Consider the following 22,099-nt stretch of genomic DNA (forward strand, 5'->3'; position numbering starts at 1 on the left):
GTTCTATTATGTATACTTGGAGAAATTTTGTTGTATATCAAACTTGTATCCATCTGTCTGCTAGTATTTGATGAAGTAGGTTAGCTAGTTTTGGTGATAGAATAGTTTCTAAGAATTTTAAAATAAGACCCTCTCACCACACTGTGTCATTGGCAGCAGAGAGGTCCTTGAAAAACAATTGAAAACAAAGCAGTATTTGTGGACCTCCCTGCTTGATCACAAAAGGTTTGAAGCCAGCCTGTTTTCCTGAGGAGTTCTATTATGTATACTTGGAGAAATTTTGTTGTATATCATTCTTTCCAAAAGTTTGACAGATGCTTAGCAAGGTGATAAGACGGTAATTGGAAACAATGGTGGTGTCTTTTCCAAGCTTTAAGATGGCAATGATTTTAGATCTTTTAAAAATTGATGCAAGCATGCCAGAGTCCTGGATATTATTATACATAGCAGTAAGCCATTTAATTCTTGTAGATAGGTTTATACGTTAATAACACATGACTATTAAATTATTTAAGGAATTTATAACGTATACTGGAATATTAATTAAAAGAAACTTTAATAAATACCTCCATTTCAGCAATGTCACATTGCCATCTTCATGAGAACATACAACTATGACATGTGCACGCAGGCACTACTGTTATGTCTTTGTTGTTTCTTCTATAATTTCTTATTTAATATGCTTCTTTAACCTCTATTATCTTTTCTTGTGTGTAGCCTAACTAGATTCCACCTAGGGATATTTCCTTTTCAGATACTGGCAAATTTGTATTTATACTGCGCCAGTGAGTATCCTATAACAGGAATTTATTCAAGTTCAGGGAAATATTTCTAGATTCATTGGCATACGCTCTAACACATACTTAGATAGATATTGGTACTTTGCAGTCGTGACCAATGATCTATTACTTAAACATATATATCTAAAATTTCTCCCGCTATGGTTCTAATTTTATAAGTGATAATTTGATATCTCGAATTCAGGCATGACTCAGGCATATGCAATAAAACATGTTTATTGGAACTAAATGACAATTACAACTAAATTGAATCAAATTACAAACTTCTAAATCTCTTGCTAAGTTGAATCTCATGTAATTAAACAATTCTAAACTAATCAAGTTCACCTAGATAGATCAAATTGTTAATCACACAGAACAATAGAAAACAATGACAATGTTACACTAATTAGATTCTCTCATGCATGCTATTCATAGAGTACATACTATACAACTTGTTGCTTTCTCAGTTAAGGTTATCTACTAAACAAAATACAATTATTACTTCAGTCACGTACAATTAGATTCGTTCCTGACAATTCCTTGTCCAACAGGATTTTTCTATCTCAAATACGAAATCTTATCCAAGTTCTCTAAAGGATTGTCCACATTACTTAATCAAACATAAATTTCAATCTTCTATCACTTCTGTAACATATAACAAAGATCTCTACATTACCCAGTTCTTTCCGAAGGTCTATTAACTACCACGTGTTGTTCTGGTCATCCTTCAATCGGCTATCTCAGCGCCTGGCTTTTGGCTACGTCGTCCTTTCTACTGCTGTCGAACTCGAACTATTTTCTTCTGTGGCTGAGGACTATCTCTGCTCCTTTCCGATGGGACATCCAGTGACTGGCATGGTTTCTACATAGGCTGATGATTCATGTACGGCTCCACGTAGAATCTTGTTCAGCATAATCAGGAAAAATGGCCCGCTGTCCGACATCATAGAACCCTGGCTCATCCTTTCTCTGATCACCAGTCAAGAATCCTCGAGATGAAATCCGGAACAAAAAGCCTTGCAATATGGCGCGCATTGCCTTATATTCTATGTTCTAGCACCCTCCTTTTGCTGTATCCTTTTTTTCGCACGACTAATGCCCTTAAGATGATCCTTATTCTCCCTATTGCTGTTAGGTGCTGTCTTCTAGGAAAGCACGCTTACGTTATTTTCCGCATATGCTGTAGCCTCCGGCATTACGACCGATACGTGCATTTCAGATGTGACCTTTTGCACTGTTACCCATTACCTGTCTGGCGACTTACGTTATTTGAGATAGCTTAATAGGACACATATTTTAACCTAATATTTCTCTTACATAGAATCATTAATTTGTACACAAAGTTCTTTACATAGTATTACAATTCTACTAAAAGGAGGTAATTCTAATTCTATTTACAGTTAATACTTTATTTCTTCTGCTCGAGTACAAGTTTTTTTTCTCTCAGCTGATTTTTCAGACTCGTTAAATCCTGAATGAATTGTTTCCTTTTAAAGGTTCTTCATTCAGGATGTAACACTACAAAAAGCAAATGAAGCAGAAGAGAGAAAACTACTGTTGTTCCTAGAGTCCTAAAGGCCCCTAATTGGCTATATAAGCCATTTAATAGTTTTTGGACCACGGTTTTTAATGAATTCAGGGTAGATGTTATCGAGTTCAGCTGCCTTCCCAGTCCTCAATGAGTTAACTTCCTGAGTAAGTTTCTGGGAAGTGAAAGCCTGAGATAGTGATGATGGTGGAAGATCTGTTTTTAGATTTTTTAGTTTTTGTTTGACCACTTTCATAGTTACTTTATCTTGAGGATATTTAGTCATCGAAACTATATGCTTTGCGATGTATTTTAGATCTATGGCGAGCAGTTTACCAGAAGTCCTTTAGTTAGGGTCAAGTGTTACACCTTGATAACTTAAGAATGTGAAAATTTCAGTTATCATGATGTAACAGGAGAAGAAAAAAAACCCTGTATAGATAACTAAGCAAGCAAGCTTGTTCTTAAGCAGATATCGTTAAGAGCCCTTGAAAGTAACGAATACTAAAAATAAAAAGAAAGAAAAACATGCTTGCATCCAAGTGAAAAATATAGCTGAAATTGTTTGTTGGAAAAAAAAAAGGGGGGGGATTTTATTACAGTTGTGATATAAAATAAGGTTAAGTAAAGCAAAGAAGATTAGTCATAGGATTTTGTATGTGAGAGGCTAGTTTTTACTTGGAATAAGAGATTAAAGATTCGAGTTAATTCTTAGAAAATTTTGGAAAAGGGATTAATTTAGTATAGATGACATAGAGGTTAGCTTAAACAAAAACCAAAGCTCAAGGTCATAATTCCCGAATTGAGACTTCGTCACGTGTCAGTTGCATGCACACAGACCGCATGATGTTTTGGCAGAAAAACACCACTCTAATTGGTCAGTGAAATCGACTCCAGTAAGTGGGGAAGAAACGAAATTGAAGAAGGCGCCGGTAGGGGGTCATCATATAAAAGGGTTAGGAACCCCCCCCATGGCTTTTTTTCCTTAGAGTTCTCTTCACAAGTCTTTGTATAGGTCTCATGCTTTTTTCCTGAGTGATGGGTTAGGAGTTTTCTCCATCTAACACAATAAGGAAACAAAGTGTGCGGGATTTCGATTCCGTGTTCCTATTGTAAGAAATGAGGGACGCCGTTTAGTTAAAAAAGAGAGAAGATAATGTCAGTGTGTTTCATCGTCCAGTGATCGTAACGAGAGAAAGAAAATTCTATAAAGAAGTCAGTGCCCACGTGGTGAATTTCACAGCCATAGAATAGATGTTCCTATGTATGTTCTTGATTGAAGAATGTAAGGACATACATAGGATCATCTATGTATGTTCTTTTTGTGAAAGATTGTGAAAGCCCACCTTAGTGCCAAAAGAACTTAGGAGTGATAAGTTATAGAAGAGTTCGTCCTAGGAAGGTAAAATATTGGAAAAAGGTAGAGACCAGTGTAGAACACCCAAGTCAAAAGGTACTATAAAATCTTGTGTCAATTCAAATCATATGTAACTGTAGTCATTGTTCAATTACTGAACAGTAGAAAGGATTAATGAGAATTATACTAGGACTTTAGTACATGTCAATCTAGAATAAAAATGAGCTTGTTACTATTAATTAATACGTATTCATGTGCCTAGAGATTTATGAATGTACATTGTATTTTAATTAAGGAGTTTTAAAGGTCTAAAGTGTGTATTAGCTCAGCGAAAGGATAATTTTAATCCATATTGTCTTAGTGAGAAAATTAGAGTAACTGATTATATACGTCCTAGAAAATACAAAATTATAGCATGATCAAACCAGTAAGGGGTTAGACAAAGGATTAACTAGTTCTAGGATTATACTTGTCTGTATGTATAGAATCTGTTATGGCGATATGATCACAATTCTCATGTAGGATCTTAACCTAATACTTGTGTTTAGCTAGTGAAAATTTGTATTATATATTCTTAGTATTGAATTGAGTTTTATTTGATAAAGGATGAATTGTACCATGTTTAAGAGTTCAATAAACTTTTGTTCATTGAAAATACAGTTGTCTGACGTTGCTGCTCAATGCACCACTTGTAACAATGTACAAACCTAATCACCCGGGGGGGGAGGATTTGTAAAGTTACGAGACAAAGGTCACGACTGCATATTAGTTTCACACTCAGACATATTTTGGTAATTGCTCCATGTTTTTGAATTTTATATCTTAAACTAAATGTCCTGAAAGGCATAGTATAAAATAAATATTTAGGGACACTAAGGGGAGAAGAAGCTTGAATATTTGTATTTGGGTGATATCTCATATATAAATAAGATTTGGACAAAGACAAGTAGAGTTTCACATGTAAGGATAGTTGAAAGCCTAATAATCGTAAATTGGGACACAACACAAGCTTCTTAATCAGAGACCAAGCTTTTCGGCTGGAATGAGTAAAATTAAAATTGGTCATCATCTTGATCCATTTGTCTTTCCTAGCTTTGTTGAGAGACTTCAGTAGCTCAGTGGCTACTGTAGGGTTATTATTAGTAGAGAATTCTTTGTACAGTCTTTCACTGTCACTATTCCAGCCTGGAATATGATCTCTCCTAAAGCCTCTTGGAATGGTTCATTTGGTAGCACCAATAATAATGCCTACAAATCTATTGTAGTTGTTTTGCAGTAAGCTTTATAAATCTTATAACAGTATCAACCTGTTTCTTGAAAGATTCCCAGTCAGCTTTGAGAAAGTTTCACCTAGGTTTTAATTCTGTTCTTATGATTGGAATATTCAGGGCCTACTTTATAGATTATAGGTCGATGTTGGCTATTTGGAAAATTGTCTGATACTTTCCTAGAGATGGGGATGTGGCTGCTATTATCGTCTGCAGTACAGAAACACAAATCAGTGTTATATCCTCTTTCCCATCTAGAGATAAAACTTGGTTTATCTTTTGGAATCAAAGATCAGATAGAGGTTCTGATTTTTCATCTAGTTCACTAGTAAGATGCCATTTAGGTCATCCTCTCTATAGCCCCACCAGAAGGAGTGATGACTATTAAAATCTCCCAAGATTATGCTTGGATGTTGTTGTTGGGACAGTACTTGATCAGGGCATTTAACTAATGGAGGTTTATACACATTGGTTATAGTATAACCAGATATTATAATGGATACACTGTATATGTCCTTGCTGATGCTTGGTTCACAGATCTTATAATTTGAAATGTAATTTTTTTATATATGTTACCACACCATATTTGGAATGGTTTATACTATTGATCACATTATGTATTTCTAGATCATCATTACTGTGAGTTTCCTCTCTTATAACTACATCTATTTGATGGTAGTTCAGGATCTTAGTAAGAACTTCACATTTAGCCCTACTTATACCTTCTATATTTAATTGCCGTATTTTTAAGAGCGAGCCCATGTTCTTGGTTCTCAGGTCCTCGGTAGGTGTATGTTGGTTATTTGAGAGCCTATGTCTGTGAGTCCAAATAGGAGCATACGGAGCCATCTGTCACTGTAGACTATTTAGCGTTGCCAAGGGTGCACCACAAGGCAGTCTACATTATACCCCAGTATTTTAATAATAAGGTGTGACACTTTTTGGCTACTCGTATATGGAAATATGATCTACATTACTTCAATTTTGATATCACTTCTGTATCTGACTCCCACAGATGAGACCTCATTAAAGTTAGAAATGGTCTGGGTAGTAACCCTTCCCACAATGCATAGCAATTATACATGGCTGTAAGGATATGAGCTTTGCATTATGGGATAGTATGGCAAGTGATGTGAAGTCATTAGACACTATATACGAGTTGTCTAGTCCTGAAAATAGTTCAGGTGCAAACTTTATTTGCTTACACTTGGATAAAGGAAACCAAGAATATAATTTCATGGCATCTTTAATTTATAGTATAACCAAGTGGAAAAACTTCCAACATATATGGTACACTTGTTGCATGAATTAAACAGATATTTCGAGATTTACTTGTATATCATTGAAATAGTTCAAAGTTTGAGAGGACATGTTCAATTTTCTGATGATGCTACCTTAGGAAGAACAATGTTAAGGAAGCAATGATGTTAATGTTTGTTATGCAAGGATTTGAATAAGTTGGTACTTTGATCCACAGAATGTGGATATTACATAAGCAGTGCTAAGTACAAACTCAAATACTTTGGTCAGAGAAAGGTGAAATGAAGATTATCATGTTGGAATAACTTTGATTCAGAAGGTGAAGGAAGTAAGGAATTTGGTGCTATTGATTTATAGGGAGCTAGAGTTCAGGGATACATTGCAAAAAAAAAATTGAAAGGTTACTGAAAATTGCTGCTGCAATGTGAAAGACCCTGACAAGTTGGTAACTTTGAAATTTAGCCGTCGCAGAGGTTAATTTGCTCACTTTGAAAACTATATAAATCCCAAATTTACCCAACCTTGGAATACAGCTCAGACATTTGGAGTGAACTAATACCTAAGAATGACTCATGCTATCTAGAGGATAATCCAATTAATTTTATCCCTTGCCAAAAAAAAAAAAAAAAAATCACTTCAGTCACTTTCTCTCTCTCGCATAGATGTTTGATTTCTGCCCCATGTCTCATCTATAATCATGTTCATAGAGAATGTGTTCAGCAGAACTGGCTATGATCATTCCTCCATTTTCTTTCAATACTGTAAGAAACCTTGCAGCTGTTGGTCAGAATGGATTTTTCCCAAATTTGGTATTTTAAATCATACAAAAATTTGTCATGTAATTTCAATATTTGTTTCATTTGGATAATCTGTATTTTTTTTTTTTTTTTAAAGCTATAATTGGAACATTTTAAGGAGAAAATTAGATAAAATTAAAATGCACCATTTCATAATTATTTGTATTTGTTTCTTATGGCAAAACAATTCAACCCTGAATAGTCAGAAGGAATTTAAGGAAATTTGGTTTTTTATGTTGCGCACATACACAAGAGGTTGGTTGATTAACCGATAGTACATTATTACCGTGCATGGGTAGTGGGTTGGGAAAGGAGGAAATTGTTAACATTTAATTTAAATGACTGTGAATTGTATTCTTTGGGAAACACAGCAGGGAGGAGACTGTTCCACAGAGCAACAGTTGTAGGGATGAAGGAGGAGGAAAAGAAACTTGTTCTGTTTGTTTCTAGGTGTACTGTGAAAGGATGTTGAGCAGCAGCTGCACATGTTCCAACGAGCTTAGTACTGAGTAGAGGAATTATTGATGTTATTTCAGATGAATATTTCCCATGGAAATATTTGTAGAATATACATATTGCAGAAACCAAACATCAGTGTGAAAGTGGGGGGGGGAAGAGTTGGTAAGAGATGGGTCAATAATAAGTCTAATTTCTCTCCTTTGTAATGAGTCAAGCATTCTGAGAGAGCTTTTAGAGGCTTTACCCCATATATGGGAGCAGTATTCAATAGCTGGGCAGATTTGTGATTTTTATAATGTTAACAGCTGTTCGGGATGAAGTAACGTCTTGAGCAAAAGAGAAATACTAATTATTTTTGAAGCTGAGGATGCAATGGTTGACATCATCATCAAATTCCTACAGGTTCCCTCAAGGGGAGTACAGGATATGATAGTACTACATGAAAAATTTACATCATTACTAACTTCCTATCTACAATTTCCCTCCAAATCAATCTGTTAATGTCAAGACTTTAACATTATCAAATCTTATATTTCTATCGTCTAAGGCACTTTGTACCATATCAATCCACCTATATCTTGGTCTTTGTCTGGGTCTTTTTCCTGCCAACCTGGCACAGAACAACTGTTTTGCTAATCTTTTCTTGCCCATTCTGTTTTAATGACTATACCACCTGAGATTAGCTTTGCTAATGCATTCCTGGATGCTGACAATGTCAAGTTCTTTCCTAATATCCTCGTTTTTAATATGATATTGCCATTGATACCATCTGTTTTCATGCCTATAATCTTTCTCAGGACTCTCATATCTGTGGTCTCTAGTCTTTGGTCAAGTATTTTACTTCTGACCCAGCTCTCAGATCCATAAGTTAAAACTGGTTTGAACACTGTCTTGTATACAGCTAATTTAGTGTTCCGACTAATTTCTTTCTTATTCCATAAGGATTTATTCAATTAACTTCCTAACCATACTAGCTCTTTGTTGATTCTGTTGTCTATTTTCATATTTAATTTACCATCTTCACCAAAAATCATGCCTAAGTAGTTGAAATGTTTTACTTTTCAGGCTATAATAGCCGTAAAAATAATAATGCTTTAATTGTTCCACAGGTTCTCCGTTCACAATGCAGTTGAAATTTTCAACGATTCTACCTATTTTCATTGTCTTTGTCTTTTTATTGCTGACCTTCATACCATATCTATTACAACAGTTATTCAGTTTAGTCAGGGAATCTTGCAAACTTTTAGCAGATTTATTTAGAAGTATAACATCGCTTGCATAAAGCAAAGAGCTGACATTAACATCTCCGATTCTGATATCATGTTTAATACCACTTTCCTTCATAATGTAATCATATAGATAATGAATAACAGAGGGGATAATGTACATCCTTGTCTGACACAAGATTTAATATTAAACCATCTTCCTGTACTTCTTTGAATTCTAACTGCTGACTTGCAACTCAAATAAAGACTAAGTATTGCTTGATATAATGCTCAATTCATACCTTATAACTATGGTGTATTGAATAGCTTCTCTCTTGGCACCTTGTCGTATGCCTTTTTCAGATCGACAAAACTTAAACACAGATTTTTGTTATATTCCCATGCTTTCTCAACTATTTGTCATAAAGTGAAGATCTGATCCTGACAGCCTCTATTTGGCCTGAATCCTGCTTGTTCTTCACCAAGCTTTTCTTCCACAATTTTTCTCAACCGTTTTTCAAGTATACTGGCATAAATCTTGCCCAGAACACTCAATAGGGAAATACCTCTGTAATTCTCACATTCAGTTTTATTTCTCTTTTTATATATGGGTACTATTAGCACTCTACTCCAATCATCAGGAATTCGTCCCTCTGCCCAGGCCTTCTGAACTATGCAGTACAGCCATTGTAAGACTTTTATATCACCATACTTCAGCATTTCTGAGCAAATATTATCTACTCCTGCCACCTTTTCACATTTCAAGCCTTTGATGGCTTTTCTTACTTCAAGTATGCATATGTATTCCTGACTGTATGCCTGCTGAGTGTTTTTTTTACCACTTGGCTATCACTACTTGTTTCATTTAGCAATTTTTCGAAGTAATTACTCTATACTTCAAGGATATCTTTTTCTCCAGTTTTTCATGTCACCTTTATCTTCTCTAACCCCTTTTACACCACTTTTTCCTCCGTTTCTAAGCTTCTTCACAACCTCCAACAACTTTCAAAATATCTTACCGCCTTCTTGATATTTATATTCTATGTTCTTGCCAAAGTCCTCCCATGACTTTTGTTTAGCTAGTTTTACACAGTGTTTAGCTTTCTTACATTTGTCTCTGTATTCTCTAAGAGCACGAACTGACTTATTTGCCAGGAACTTTTGATATGCTTTCTTCTTTTCCTTCACTGCCTCTTTAACTTCCTGTGTAATCCAGGGAGTTCTGATTTTTTTATCCTTTGCAGACAACCTCACCACATGCCTCTCTGGCAGAATCAATCAATGTTTTCTTCAGACTTTGCCACTGAATCTCCAAGGTTTGATTCCTGTTCTCAAACTCTTCCATTTTTTCTTCAATAATCTTTGTGTATTTTAGTCTACAGTTCACATCTGAGAGCTGCTCAACTTTTATTCGCTTTAAAACTTCCTTATATGTTATTCTTTTCAATATGAAATTCAATTTTATCCTGCTCAAGACTAAATAGTGATCGCTTCCAATTTCAAATCCTCTGTACACTCTGGTGTCCTGCACCAGGGAGAAAACATTACTATCAACAATAACACAGTCATTGAGACTTTTCTTATTCCTTGCTTCTTCTCTCTCCATGTGAATTTGTGCACATTTTTATGTTGGAACATGGTGTTAGTAATAACCAGTCCAGTCCATGTCCTGAGCAGAAATCCAAGAGACATTTGCCATTATTAGCTTTGTTCTTTTCTCCAAATTTTCCCAAAATATTTTTGTATGTCTGACAATCACTTCCTACTCAGCTATTTAGATCCCCAACAAGGACCAACTTTTCCTTTTTCATTGTGCTGTAGCTTTCTCTAGAGCCTCAAAAAATTCCTTCACTTCTGTGCTATCATAGGCACAAATAAGTCATTGTCCAGTTCCCCATTTTGATATTTGCCCACATCACTCTACTTGAGACTGCTTGCCATTCAAGAAGATTAGCCTCGTATTTAGTGTTAAATACTATGGCTACCCCTTCTTTTCCTTGATTGTCATTGCCTGAATATAACATTTTGTATTTATTGCTCAGAAAGATCTCGCCAGTTTTTGTCTTTTTTGTTTCAGTCACCTCTATTATGTTGATCTGGTACTTATCTAATTCCTCAGCTAGCTCCATTTCTTTGCCATTCAGGCTTCTTATGTTGATAGAACTGATCTTTAACTCTGGTGATGTTGTGTTTGGGTGTGCTTTCAGATTTGTTCCAGTAGCTGACTTTTCGCTGTTCGCCCTGGTTCCCTGGCGAAAACAATGGGGGCCCTTGTTTAAACTGAGCTGTGCCCCAGCCGGCATGAAATTTTGTCATGTTGTACCATCATTTTGTATATTGGTTGTGCTGTGTTTGTGATGTGTTTATGCCAGGAGAGGGTTTGATGTGAGGGTAATTCCAAGAAGAGAGATCTCATGCTGTCTGGAAATTTGGCTATCTTCAAAAAGGATACTGGGAAAAAATGGTTCTTTTTTTATGGAAATAGGACAGAATTGAGTTTTATTAGCATTACAATTGATCAGGTTATCCAAACCCCATTGTAGGATGGCTTGGAGATCGGAATTGAGGATTGTGGTGGTCGATGTTCTGTAGGTTGAGGTGATTTGTGTAGGGTAAGGTTTATCAAATGAAAGTGAGAAGTGTAGGGGTGCTGTCGTCTGCAAAACTGTGTATTGGGTTGGAGGTCAAGTGAAGTAGGTTGTTGATATATAGCTGGAAGAGGGTTGGTGAGAGGACAGAACCTTGTGGAATCCCAGCATTAATTGAATGGTGAGAGGATAGGGAGTCATCCACCATCACACACAGTCTGCATCCATACAGACAACTGGCAGTCGAACTACAGAAGTCCTGGGTTAGACCAAATGATGGTAGTTTGCATAGTAAGCCTTTGTGCCTGACCCAGTCAAAGGCTTTGGAGATATCAAGTTCAACCACTTGAGATTCGCCAAACTTCTCCATGGCGTTTGTCCAGAGAGGAGTGCCATGTGAGCAGATCTCCTGTTGATTGGCAGCAACAGAAAATCCATACTGGCAGTCATTTATTAGGTGAGTGTCTTCAAGGTAGTGTAGGAGTTGAGAATTGTTGGTTTCCTCCATCACTTTGGATAAGATTGATGTGAGTGAGATAGGGCTGTAGTTTGATGGCAGTGACTTGTCACCCTTTTTGGGAATTGAATAATGGGCCAATTTCTAGTTTGTGGGATAGATTCCAGTGGAGTAAGATAGTATATATTGGCCACATGGGATAGGAGTAAGTTCTGGTGTGCAAACTTTCAGGACAATTGGGGGAATGCCATCAGGGCCAGGAGACTTTTTTTGTATCTAATTTGGACATTATTTGTCTGATCTCATCCTGGCAAAAGGATATAGGAGGCATTGCATGTTGGATGTGTGGAATGGTTGGGGGGGGGGGGACATTTACCATCATCAGTTATGCATGCACTGGAAGCAAAGTGTGAAGCCAGAAGATTGGCCTTTTCTATGGGTAATGATGCAATAGAGCCATCTGGGTATGATAAGGATGGGAATAGTGTTGGGCAGAAGTTATGGCCAATTGCTTTGGCAAGAGACCAAAAGGCTCGGTTGTCATTTGAACAGGCTGCTAGTTTCCTGCTTTTGGCTCTTTCAAACTCTTTTTTTTTGCATCTATTTTGGGCTTCGGTATAAGCTGTAAAGGAGGATGAGGTTCTTGATTTCAGCCAGTTATGGTATGTCTGGTGTTTCATCTGCACAGCCTTGGCACATCTTTTGGAGAACCAAGGTTTAGTTAGGGAATGGCAGTTCAGAATACTGTGTGGAATGTATATTTCCATGCTGGTGAGGATTACTTTGGTAATAAGTGTGGAGCATATGTTTGGGTTTGGAAGGCCAGAAGCAATAGTCTAACCATGGGAATGTGGCATAGAAGTTGCGGAGGCTGTCCCACTTGGGGAGGAGATGAGCACTAGATTTTGGTCAGAATTACCCAGGGAACTCATTACTTCCACTGTGTATTTGGAGGGGTCATTGGTGAGGAAAAGATCTAGGGTGTTTGGGGAGTGGTTCGGGTTATCTGGTATTCTGGTTGGCATCTGAACAAGTTGTGTAAGGTTGTTAGTGATGGCAAATATTTCAGCATCTCTGCCTGCAAGATCTATACAACTAGAGGAGGATGGCCAGCTGGTTTTGTAGACCCTTACTTGGATATTTTAAAATCTCCAAGTAAAGAGATCACAGTGGTTGGTTGCATTGAGGGGAGGGATACAGACAGCAAATGAATTTGACTGAGCAGGGAAGGGATATTTTCAACCAAAGAAGTCAAAGTTGGATGATTCTAGATTGGGCTCTCTCTGGCAAGGTATGTCAGAGCGGATGTATGTGCAGACACCACCCTTGGGGCGAAAGTTGTTAAAGAGGAGTAGTTTGGAAGGTTGAGATAAATAGTGCTGGGGGGAGGTGAGATTTTGAGTTTCTGCCAGAAACAGTAGGTGGGGTTTGGTAGACTAAAGGTGGTAGTGGACACTATTAAGGTTTGAGTTTAGGCCATGGATGTTGGTGAAGTGGATATGTAAGGTTTTGTGAGTCATATGTTTGACCGCAAGTGTCTTGCACATTTCCTATGCAGTGCCTTCCTGTTCGCTGTGCCTCCCTTCAGTAAAACTGAAGGGAGGCACAGCGAACAGAAAAACGGCTGGTTAAGTTCGATAAATAGTGATAAAAAGCCAACCTGGTTGGCTGAGCGGTTAGCATATCCACTCTCCAGTTAAAAGGCTGCGAGTTCGAATCCCACCATGGCCATGGATGTTTGTGATTGTCTGTGAAAATATTAGTGGTGGTGGCTGGCTGTAGATGGCATTGGTGTAGTTGTGGTTAGTTGTAGTTAGTGGATTGAGTGGTAGAGACAGAGAGAGATGTAGAGTAGGTGTCCTCTCTCAATGAATCTCTGGACTCCCTGGAGGTGTCGTAATAATAATAATAAAAATAGCTTTTGCACAGATTGGTCTATTTTGGTGCAGGAAGCATGCAGCCAGTGGCAACGGAACTCACAGAATATACTTTTTTTTTCTAACTGTGACATCAGTTTGCAGCTGCGGCACGTAATAAGTTTGTTGGTGGTAATCGACGTCACTGTGCTGGCGAGACACATGGTGCTCATTTGCTGTTGGCTTTTGTTGCTGCGATTTTTGCTGTGTATGCTAGGCATAGTGGACGCTACTGTGGGTGTCACACATGGCTGATTTAGAATTGGAAAAATAGCTGATTTAATGCACTACAAGTGCTTACAGGTTGTGCAGAAGTATTCTGCTCCTCAGTACCCGCTGTTAAGGTTTTCGTTTGATGATTAATTTTGATGAAAAACACTCACAATAACGATAAAATGGGGAGCACAAGTTTAGAGTAGCTTATTCACCGACTCTGCCTGGCAGGAATCAAAATATTGTGTAGTAAAATGGTGTCCTATAACCACGTGACCTTTTTACATTTTGTTACTCCAAATAATAGTTCGAAGCAACAGTCTATTCTCAATTAAATTAAGGTTAATGTTATCGAGATTTAGGATCACTGTTAAAATTCAATAAATGATTTCAATTTTTGTTACGTTTAGATAATGTGTAATGGTAGAATTAGGCAAAAAAAAATTATTTCTAGAATACATAATCCAAAAGAAGGTTAACATGTCATAAATATGCTTATAAAATTTAACATGGTTGTCGAATTTTTACAGAAATTTCACTTTACTTTAGTTATTTCAAGATTTTTGAATTTCGTGACTTTTATTTAAATATAACTGACCATCAACGGATGAATGCAAAGAACGGTATTATTACTTTATCTAGTAATCAGTTGGCACTGATGACACACTTGGATTGTGGATCTGGGCACTCCCTGTGTAGGAATCATGTCCAAAAGTCTCATCCCTACTACTTCCACCTACTCTCTAAATTTTCCTAATATTCTAACATGAAAGATAGCATAATACATTACAATGTTAATGTGATCAAAAAAATCTCCCATAAAAAACAAAAAAAATTTCAAGACTATCAAAAATATAACAAAAAATTGCAAAACACTAAAAATATACTTAAAAAAGAAAAGAATTACACATAGAATTTAAGAACATCTGGGTGATCCATCATCAATAATGTGTACCACCACTTATAAACATTCAAACCTGGATCTATTATTCATCACTGAACCTAAAACTGGCATCCTCACAGCTATAACTTGCATATACTTTTCAGTGTATCATGCATGATGCATTTCTTAATCACTGAACATACATTTTCATCAGATCTGATATCCCATTCCAAAAGTTATCAGCCCTAGAGTCTCATTTATAAACTGCTATTGTTTGCTCCCTTTATTGCTTTACTAATTCTGTGATTATACTGACGATGTAATGCAGAAGTAGAAGTCATATTTCCATTTACATGTATCAAAAGGTGTCGCACCTTATTACTAAAATACTCTGGATTAAAGATAGATGTTGAAAATTTTTTCACTTGGTTATATAATACTATAAATTAAAAATGCCAAGAATTATATTCTTGGTTTCATCCTTTATCCAAGTGTAAGCAAATAAAGTTTGCATGTGAAGTAACTTCATGACTGGGCTGCTTGTATATAGAGGCTGATGACTTCACATCAATTGCATTAGTATCCCATAATGCATCATACGTATGGGATACTAATGCAATTGATATTAGTATTTCATAATGCAACACACACACATATCTTTATGGACATGTATGATGCTATGCATTATACTGCATTACTTCAACCTTGGTATCACTTCTGGGTCTGGCTTCCACTGATGAGACCTCAATAAAGGTTGAACCCATCTGGGTAGTGGCCCATCCCATAATGCTTAGTATTATACATGTCTGTAAGGTTATGTCTGTTGCATTATGGGATAGTAAGGTATTTGATGTAAAGTCATTAGCCTTTATATACAAGTAGCTCAGTCGTGAAGTTACTTCACGTGCAACTTTTGTTTGCTTGTATTTGGATAAAGGATCAAATGAAGAATATAATTTCTTGGCATCTTTACTTTACCTTAAGTTATTTCAAGATTTCTGAATTTCGTGTCTTATATTTAAATGTAACTGACCAATAACAACAGACTAACTAAATGCAAACTAAATGAATATACTTAGTTTGCATCCTTTTTTTTTTATTTTTTTAATTTAACATTAGCAGAACTTAATTAATTTTGCAACACCTCTTTGATGCATTGCATAAAATAGGTCTGGTACTTGGCTTCCATTTTTCCATTCATCTAATTATTCTGTCTTTTTTGTATTCTGTTAACACGCTTTTGTCATCCCTTTTACCCGTTTGCTATCCATTCATTTACTTATATAACTTGCACTTTTTTTTTCTGTATATTTTTCATTTTTTATTTTGTTTTTCACACAGTTTTCATAATTTTTCATTTCTGTAATTGTGTTTAACTGTTTGATATTTACTTTTTCAGCTTGATTTCTGTTTCAGATGCACAGTCAAAAACTGATTTTATTTAAACTATATATGATTTCTTAAATTTTTATTCATAAGCTGCTCTTTTTTTTTATATAGTCAGTATAATCCTTTCTTCCTGATTTATGCTTATGCATAGACCCATGCTTTACCATAGAGGCTCAATACCAGATACAGTGAAATAGAATGGTTAATCCTTATTCCTGTAGTGGCCTGTGTTAATATATTTCAGGTATTCTTCTGGCTGGTTTGCCTGTTATGAGGGATGAAAAGCCTGAGCTTATAGGAGAAAAAAACCCTCCACCTCCATATGAGACCAACTAACTTACTATTTTATTGAAAACATCTGATAAAGGTTCCTTACTTCATAGACAGGATTTGAACCTTATCTTTTCAACCTAGAGGCTTGTCTAAACCAACTGAGCTGTGGAGGCTTCACTATAATAGCAAGCTTAATTTGTTTAGGAGTAAAAGGGAATGCTCCTAAACAAATTAAGCATCATAATACTAATTATGGATATTGGTCTGTTCAGATCTCATTATCCATCTAATATCATTTTTTGAGGTCTACTTGGCCTTTTCTTTCCAGTTGGTTTTTATAACAAATCAAGCTTGATATTATATTGACTGATTTTATTATGTTATTATGCTTGTCTTAGTAATAATATTTAGATTTTTATTTTCCATATTGTTTGTTTTTGTCTCGCCATCCTCTTATTCTGGTGGAGTGCCAGCACATCACTGGAGAACGGCATACATTTTTTACTAATCTAGTTGAGCCATATACACTCAGGCAGATCTTATCAGACTCAGACAAATTGTATGAAGTTTTTAACTTTTTTAAAAAGAATTAATTATTTATAAATACATTTGATTATAAATTCTATTTATATGTAGATACTGCTTTGATGTACTAAATTTTTTAAAATTAGTTTTTTGTATATAAAGGTTATTTACTAATTTATCTCTTTATTACAGCTCATTATTATCTTGGTTAATGCTGTAATAGTTTGTTTTGGTTTATCCTTTGCTGTCCTTGTCTGAATCAACTAACCATATTGTTCTGTTTAAATATCTAGAAATATTGTCTTTGGCACTTCTCTTTTACTTCATCTTCTGTTATTGTTTCTCAGCTAACCTGAATTTTAAAGTATTCAGAATTGATCACTTGTTCTATTATTTTTCTTTTTATTTCATTTGTTTAATTCACTTATCTAAACTATGCAATTCACCACTTATCTTTGATTTTCTTTAATTTTAGGTGATGAAGGATCTGAATCTGTTCCTCAAAGATATTTGAAAATAGAAATAAAGTATTCTCGGATGGGTCTAGATGAAATTGATTTCAATAGATTCAATCGAACAAGTTTCTCAGGTTTGGAAGCCAACCTTCCAAATTCATATTGCAATAATATGATTCAGGTGGGGCATATTTTTAATTCTTTTCAAGCTTCTTTAATTTTAATTTATATTACAAAATATTTTATTATGAATTTCACTGTAATATTTTATATCTGTCTGTGTATTCATTCATATGTCAGTAATGCAATGCCAATAAAGAATAGAAGTTTGAAACAAAAACTGCTGTAGTTTAGGTTGTAGTTAAATTCCTATTATCACCTTGCTTGTTGGAAGCCAAAGTTGAACAAGTAACTTTCATCCCCCACAGTAAAGTTGAATCATCTAATTCTAAACCAATTAAATACTCTTTTTTTTATTGGTAGGAAAATGACTTTCTCCTAAGTTTCAAGTTTTTGTATCACTGTATCCGAAATTATTATTATTTATTAGTTTTATTTTAATTAAATGTGCATTTTTGATCAAATACAAAACAGCAAGAAAACCATGATTGTTGTTTTTCATGTGTGTTTATGTGCATATGGTTCTCTTCTCTTTAATATGAGGCTGGTCTGAAAAGTTCTTGGCCTAACCATGAAAAAACAATTTATAATTTCAAAATTATTTTTATTTTTCAACATAATCTCCCTTAAGACTAATACATTTATTCCAGTGATGCTCCAGCGCCATTATCCCGTCCCTGTAGTGGTTCTCAGCTGCAATCACCCCTTGATTCGAAGAAAAATGCTGACCAGCAAGGAAGAGTTTGTTTTGGGAAGAGATAGAAATCATAGGGAGCCAAATCTGGGGAATAGGTTGGATGTTCCAACAATCCATTGTGCAGACCCCCTTTTTCCTATTGCCAAAACACTTTTGTGGCAGGTGCATTGTTCTAATAAAAGATGATTTTTTTCTTCTGCAAACTGGGTCTTTTCTCATGAATTTTTTCATGAGAAAAGACCTATTCGTCTAGTCTGGTTAAAAGTTCAGAATAATATTCCCTGATTATTGTTTTACCCTTTTCAAGATAATTAATAAACAAAATGCCTTTAGCATCCCAAAACACCGATGCCATGACCTTTCCTGCTGATGGAACCGACTTTGTCTTCTTTGTGCTGAATAACTGGCTTCTGTCCACTGTTTTGACTGCTGTTTGGATTCTGGTGTGTTATGATGAATCCAAGTCTCATCCATAGTAATAACTTGACACACAAAATCAGTTTTATTTTTGTTAAAATGCTCCAACCACTATTCAGAGATTTTCATGTGAGTGTTTTTGATCTGCTGTGAGCAAGCGCAGCACCCATCTTGCGCAAAGTTTTTTCATTTGCAATTCTTCATGCAAAATATATCCTAACATTCTTTTGAAATGCCTATGGCCTCAGCAATTTCATGCACTTTGACTTGCCAGTCATCCAATACCATATAGTGCACTTGATTAATGATTTCTGGTGTTGTTACACTTTTTGGACGTCCTTCACGTGGATCATCTTCAAGGCTGGTATGGCCACGTTTAAACTTGGAAGCCCATTTCTTAATTGTCGAAAACGAAGGTGAAGAGTGCCGTTAAACTTTTACGAACTTTGTATGAATTTCTTTTGGTGTTAAACCTTCTTTTACAAAGAATTTTATAACCACACAATATTCAATTTTGCCCATTTCATTTTGACAACACTTTTGCTTCAGACAGCTGTATAAAACAAACTACTTGATAGAATGACTTGTAATTTCACACGGATGCTTATGACAGATGTAGCAACTTAGAAAAAAAATCTTGTCAATGTTGCTGCCATCTATGGTCAAGGCCGAGAACCTTTCAGACCACCCTCATATACGGTGCCAGTGGTTATGAGTTGACTCATTTTTTCTTGTGAGTCAACTCATAACCACTGCCACCATGGGTGGTCTGAAAAGTTCTCGGCCTTGACCGTAGATGGCAACAATATCGACAAGATTTTTTTAGGGGGGGGGGGGGGATCACTTGGTAGAACATGAGCCTCACCTTAAATACCTTTGAGTGAGCCTGCAGAAACCTAACCTATGAAAGGCACATTACCAACTTGTCCAACAAACTTAAAACGAGAAATAATATCATTTCAAGGCTTGCTGGAACAACCTTCGGTTGTGGTGCAGAGGTACTAAGGTCGTCTGCACTAGCCCTCACGTTCTCTGCAGCAGAATACCGTGTCCCATTCTGGTAAAGAATTGCGCACCCTAACATTATAGTTAAATTCTACTGTGTGCACAATTAGTGGGACACTGAGAAGCACCTCTTTGCCTTGGCTGCCTATCCAATCTAACATTGCTCCACCAAATATATGGAGAAGACGAGCCTTGATTGACCAGGTGTTAGTAAGGTGGGGTGTCACAGTTATTTCTTTCTATATCTTTGGGGTCTGTGACACCCCACCTTACTAATGCCTAGTTAAAGAATTTAATAAAGTAATGAGCAACCCCCCACCATACCAGACTCTCATAAATCCACCTAGCCTTCAACTAAAATCAAGAAATCCCACAAAAACTCAAGTTAAAAAATTATAAAACCTACTTAAAAAAGTTTCTTTGTGGCCTCCTGACATTACAAAAAAACTCGAGCCATTCTGTTCTCGTCTCCCCTGGATATACGGTTTACCCAAAATCCACAAACCTAATTCTCCCCTAAGACCTATAGTAGATGCCACCAATGCACCTTGCTACAAATTATCAAAGCATCTAGCTAACTCTTTGACCCCCCCCACTGGTCTTACCTCATCTTATGTAAAAAAACTCCACCCATTTTAAAAACTTAATTGAAAATCTTACTTTAAATAATACAGATATATTGGTCAGTTGTGACATCATCTCTTTGCTTACAAATATTCCCCTAATTGACACCTTAACACTCTTAAAAAACGTTTTTTCCTTCTGATATCTTAGAGCTCTTTTCCTTTGCCTTCAACTCTGGTTATTTCTCTTGGAAGAACAAAATCTACAAACAGATAAAGGGAACTGCCATGGTTCCCCCCCCCCTCACCCTCCTCTTGCCAATTATTACATGGAAAATTTTGAAAAACGAGCCATTGACTATTCCCCTCTAAAACCTTCTATCTGGCTAAGATATGTAGATGATGTGTTCTCTATTTGGCCTCATGGCCCAGACACATTAGATTCCTTCCTCAGTCACCTCAATAGTCTACATCCAAGAATCCAGTTTACGATGGAAAAGGAAAATAACAATAGTTTACCCTTCCTAGACACCTTAATAACACGCCTTCCTAATGGTAACCTTTCTTTCTCTGTATATAGAAAACCTACTCATACAGGCAGATACATTCACAAACTCTCCCACCACCACCCCCCTCCCAGCAATATGGCATTATTAAAACTATGACCAATAGAGCCTACGATCTTTGTTCCTTAAAACTGCCCTTTCAACCGAACTCAAACACATACACAACACCTTCCTTTCCAATAGCTATAATGACTACAGAATTAAAAAAATAATCAAGTCCTTCCCCATTCCCCAACCATCTCTTCAGAAGGACTTCAGAAATGCCATCACCATTCCTTATATCCATGGTACTTCAGAAGAAATAGCCAGATCATTAAAAAAGTACAACCTCCATACGGCTTTTAAGTCCCATCGTAAACTTGCTACCTTTATCTGCTCCACTAAAGCCCAGCTCCCTCCTCTTTCAGTGCCTGGTGTATATAGAGTACCTTGTTCCTGTAAAGTTGCCTACTTCGGACAAACAGGCAGGTCAGCATCCACCCGGTTAGAGGAACACAGTTCTTACATCTGCAAACACAACTATGGTCAATCTGGCTTTGCAGACCATGTTTTGGATACATCTCACAGGATCTCCTGGAAAAATTCTACCATGCTCCACCATAGTAAATTCAAAAAGGAAAGACTATTCTTTGAATCTGCATCTGCACTCAGGAATCAACCTAATTTAAACAAATACGGTTGCATTAAACTTCCCAAAATTTGGGAAACTTTAATTATCAGAGATCCCTCTTTACATTCCAGGCCACCTGCAAATGCCCATAGAGGGCACACCACCTAGATAGGACTTTAGTTTCACTTTGTATTGTATTTGTGTGTGTGGTGTTACAAAAGATGTCTCTGTGACGGAGACGAAATATTGGAAGTATTAAAATTAGTTTTAATCCTTTCTCAGTGCTGTTAATATTCCATTAAACCTCTAACATGAATATCTTAGCCAGATAGAAGGTTTGAGAGGGGCTGAGTCTAAGACTCGCTTTTCAAAATTTTTCACATAAAAATTATCGAGGGGTGAGAGAGAGAGAGAGAGGGGGGGGGGAAACCATGCCGGTTCCCTCTATCTGTTTGTAAATTTTGTTCTTCCAAGAAAAATAACCAGAATTGATAGTAGAGGAAAAGAGATCTAAGATGTCAGAAGGGAAAATGTTTTCTAAGAGTGTTAAAGGTATCAATTTAGGGAATATTGGTAAACTGTAAGGTGTTGTCAAAGCTTACCAATATGTTACTATGACTATAGTCAGTCAGGCCTGGCAGGCCATGTTTTGGATACAACCCACAGGATCTCTTGGAAAAAAAAAAACCACCATGCTCCACCACAGTAAATTCAAAAAAGAGAGACTATTTTTAGAACCATCAGCAGTTCTCAGAAATCAACCAAA

The 22,099-nt window shown here is 36.3% G+C and overlaps 1 protein-coding gene across 1 annotated transcript in view; it reads left to right on the forward strand.

Annotated features, from left to right (window-relative positions):
- Positions 1 to 22,099, forward strand: part of PAN2 (PAN2-PAN3 deadenylation complex catalytic subunit PAN2) — a 717,374-nt gene that overhangs the window by 192,034 nt on the left and 503,241 nt on the right. Inside the window, exon 11 of the mRNA XM_090393913.1 lies at positions 17,376 to 17,536. Coding sequence (XP_090250039.1) covers positions 17,376 to 17,536 — 161 coding nt within the window. The remainder of the gene's footprint in view (positions 1 to 17,375; positions 17,537 to 22,099) is intronic.

Source organism: Typopeltis vanoorti, chromosome 6 (assembly GCF_054136105.1).
Source record: "Typopeltis vanoorti isolate ZY-2024b chromosome 6, IOZ_Tvanoo_1.0, whole genome shotgun sequence".
Classification (NCBI taxonomy): Eukaryota; Metazoa; Arthropoda; class Arachnida; order Uropygi; family Thelyphonidae; genus Typopeltis; species Typopeltis vanoorti.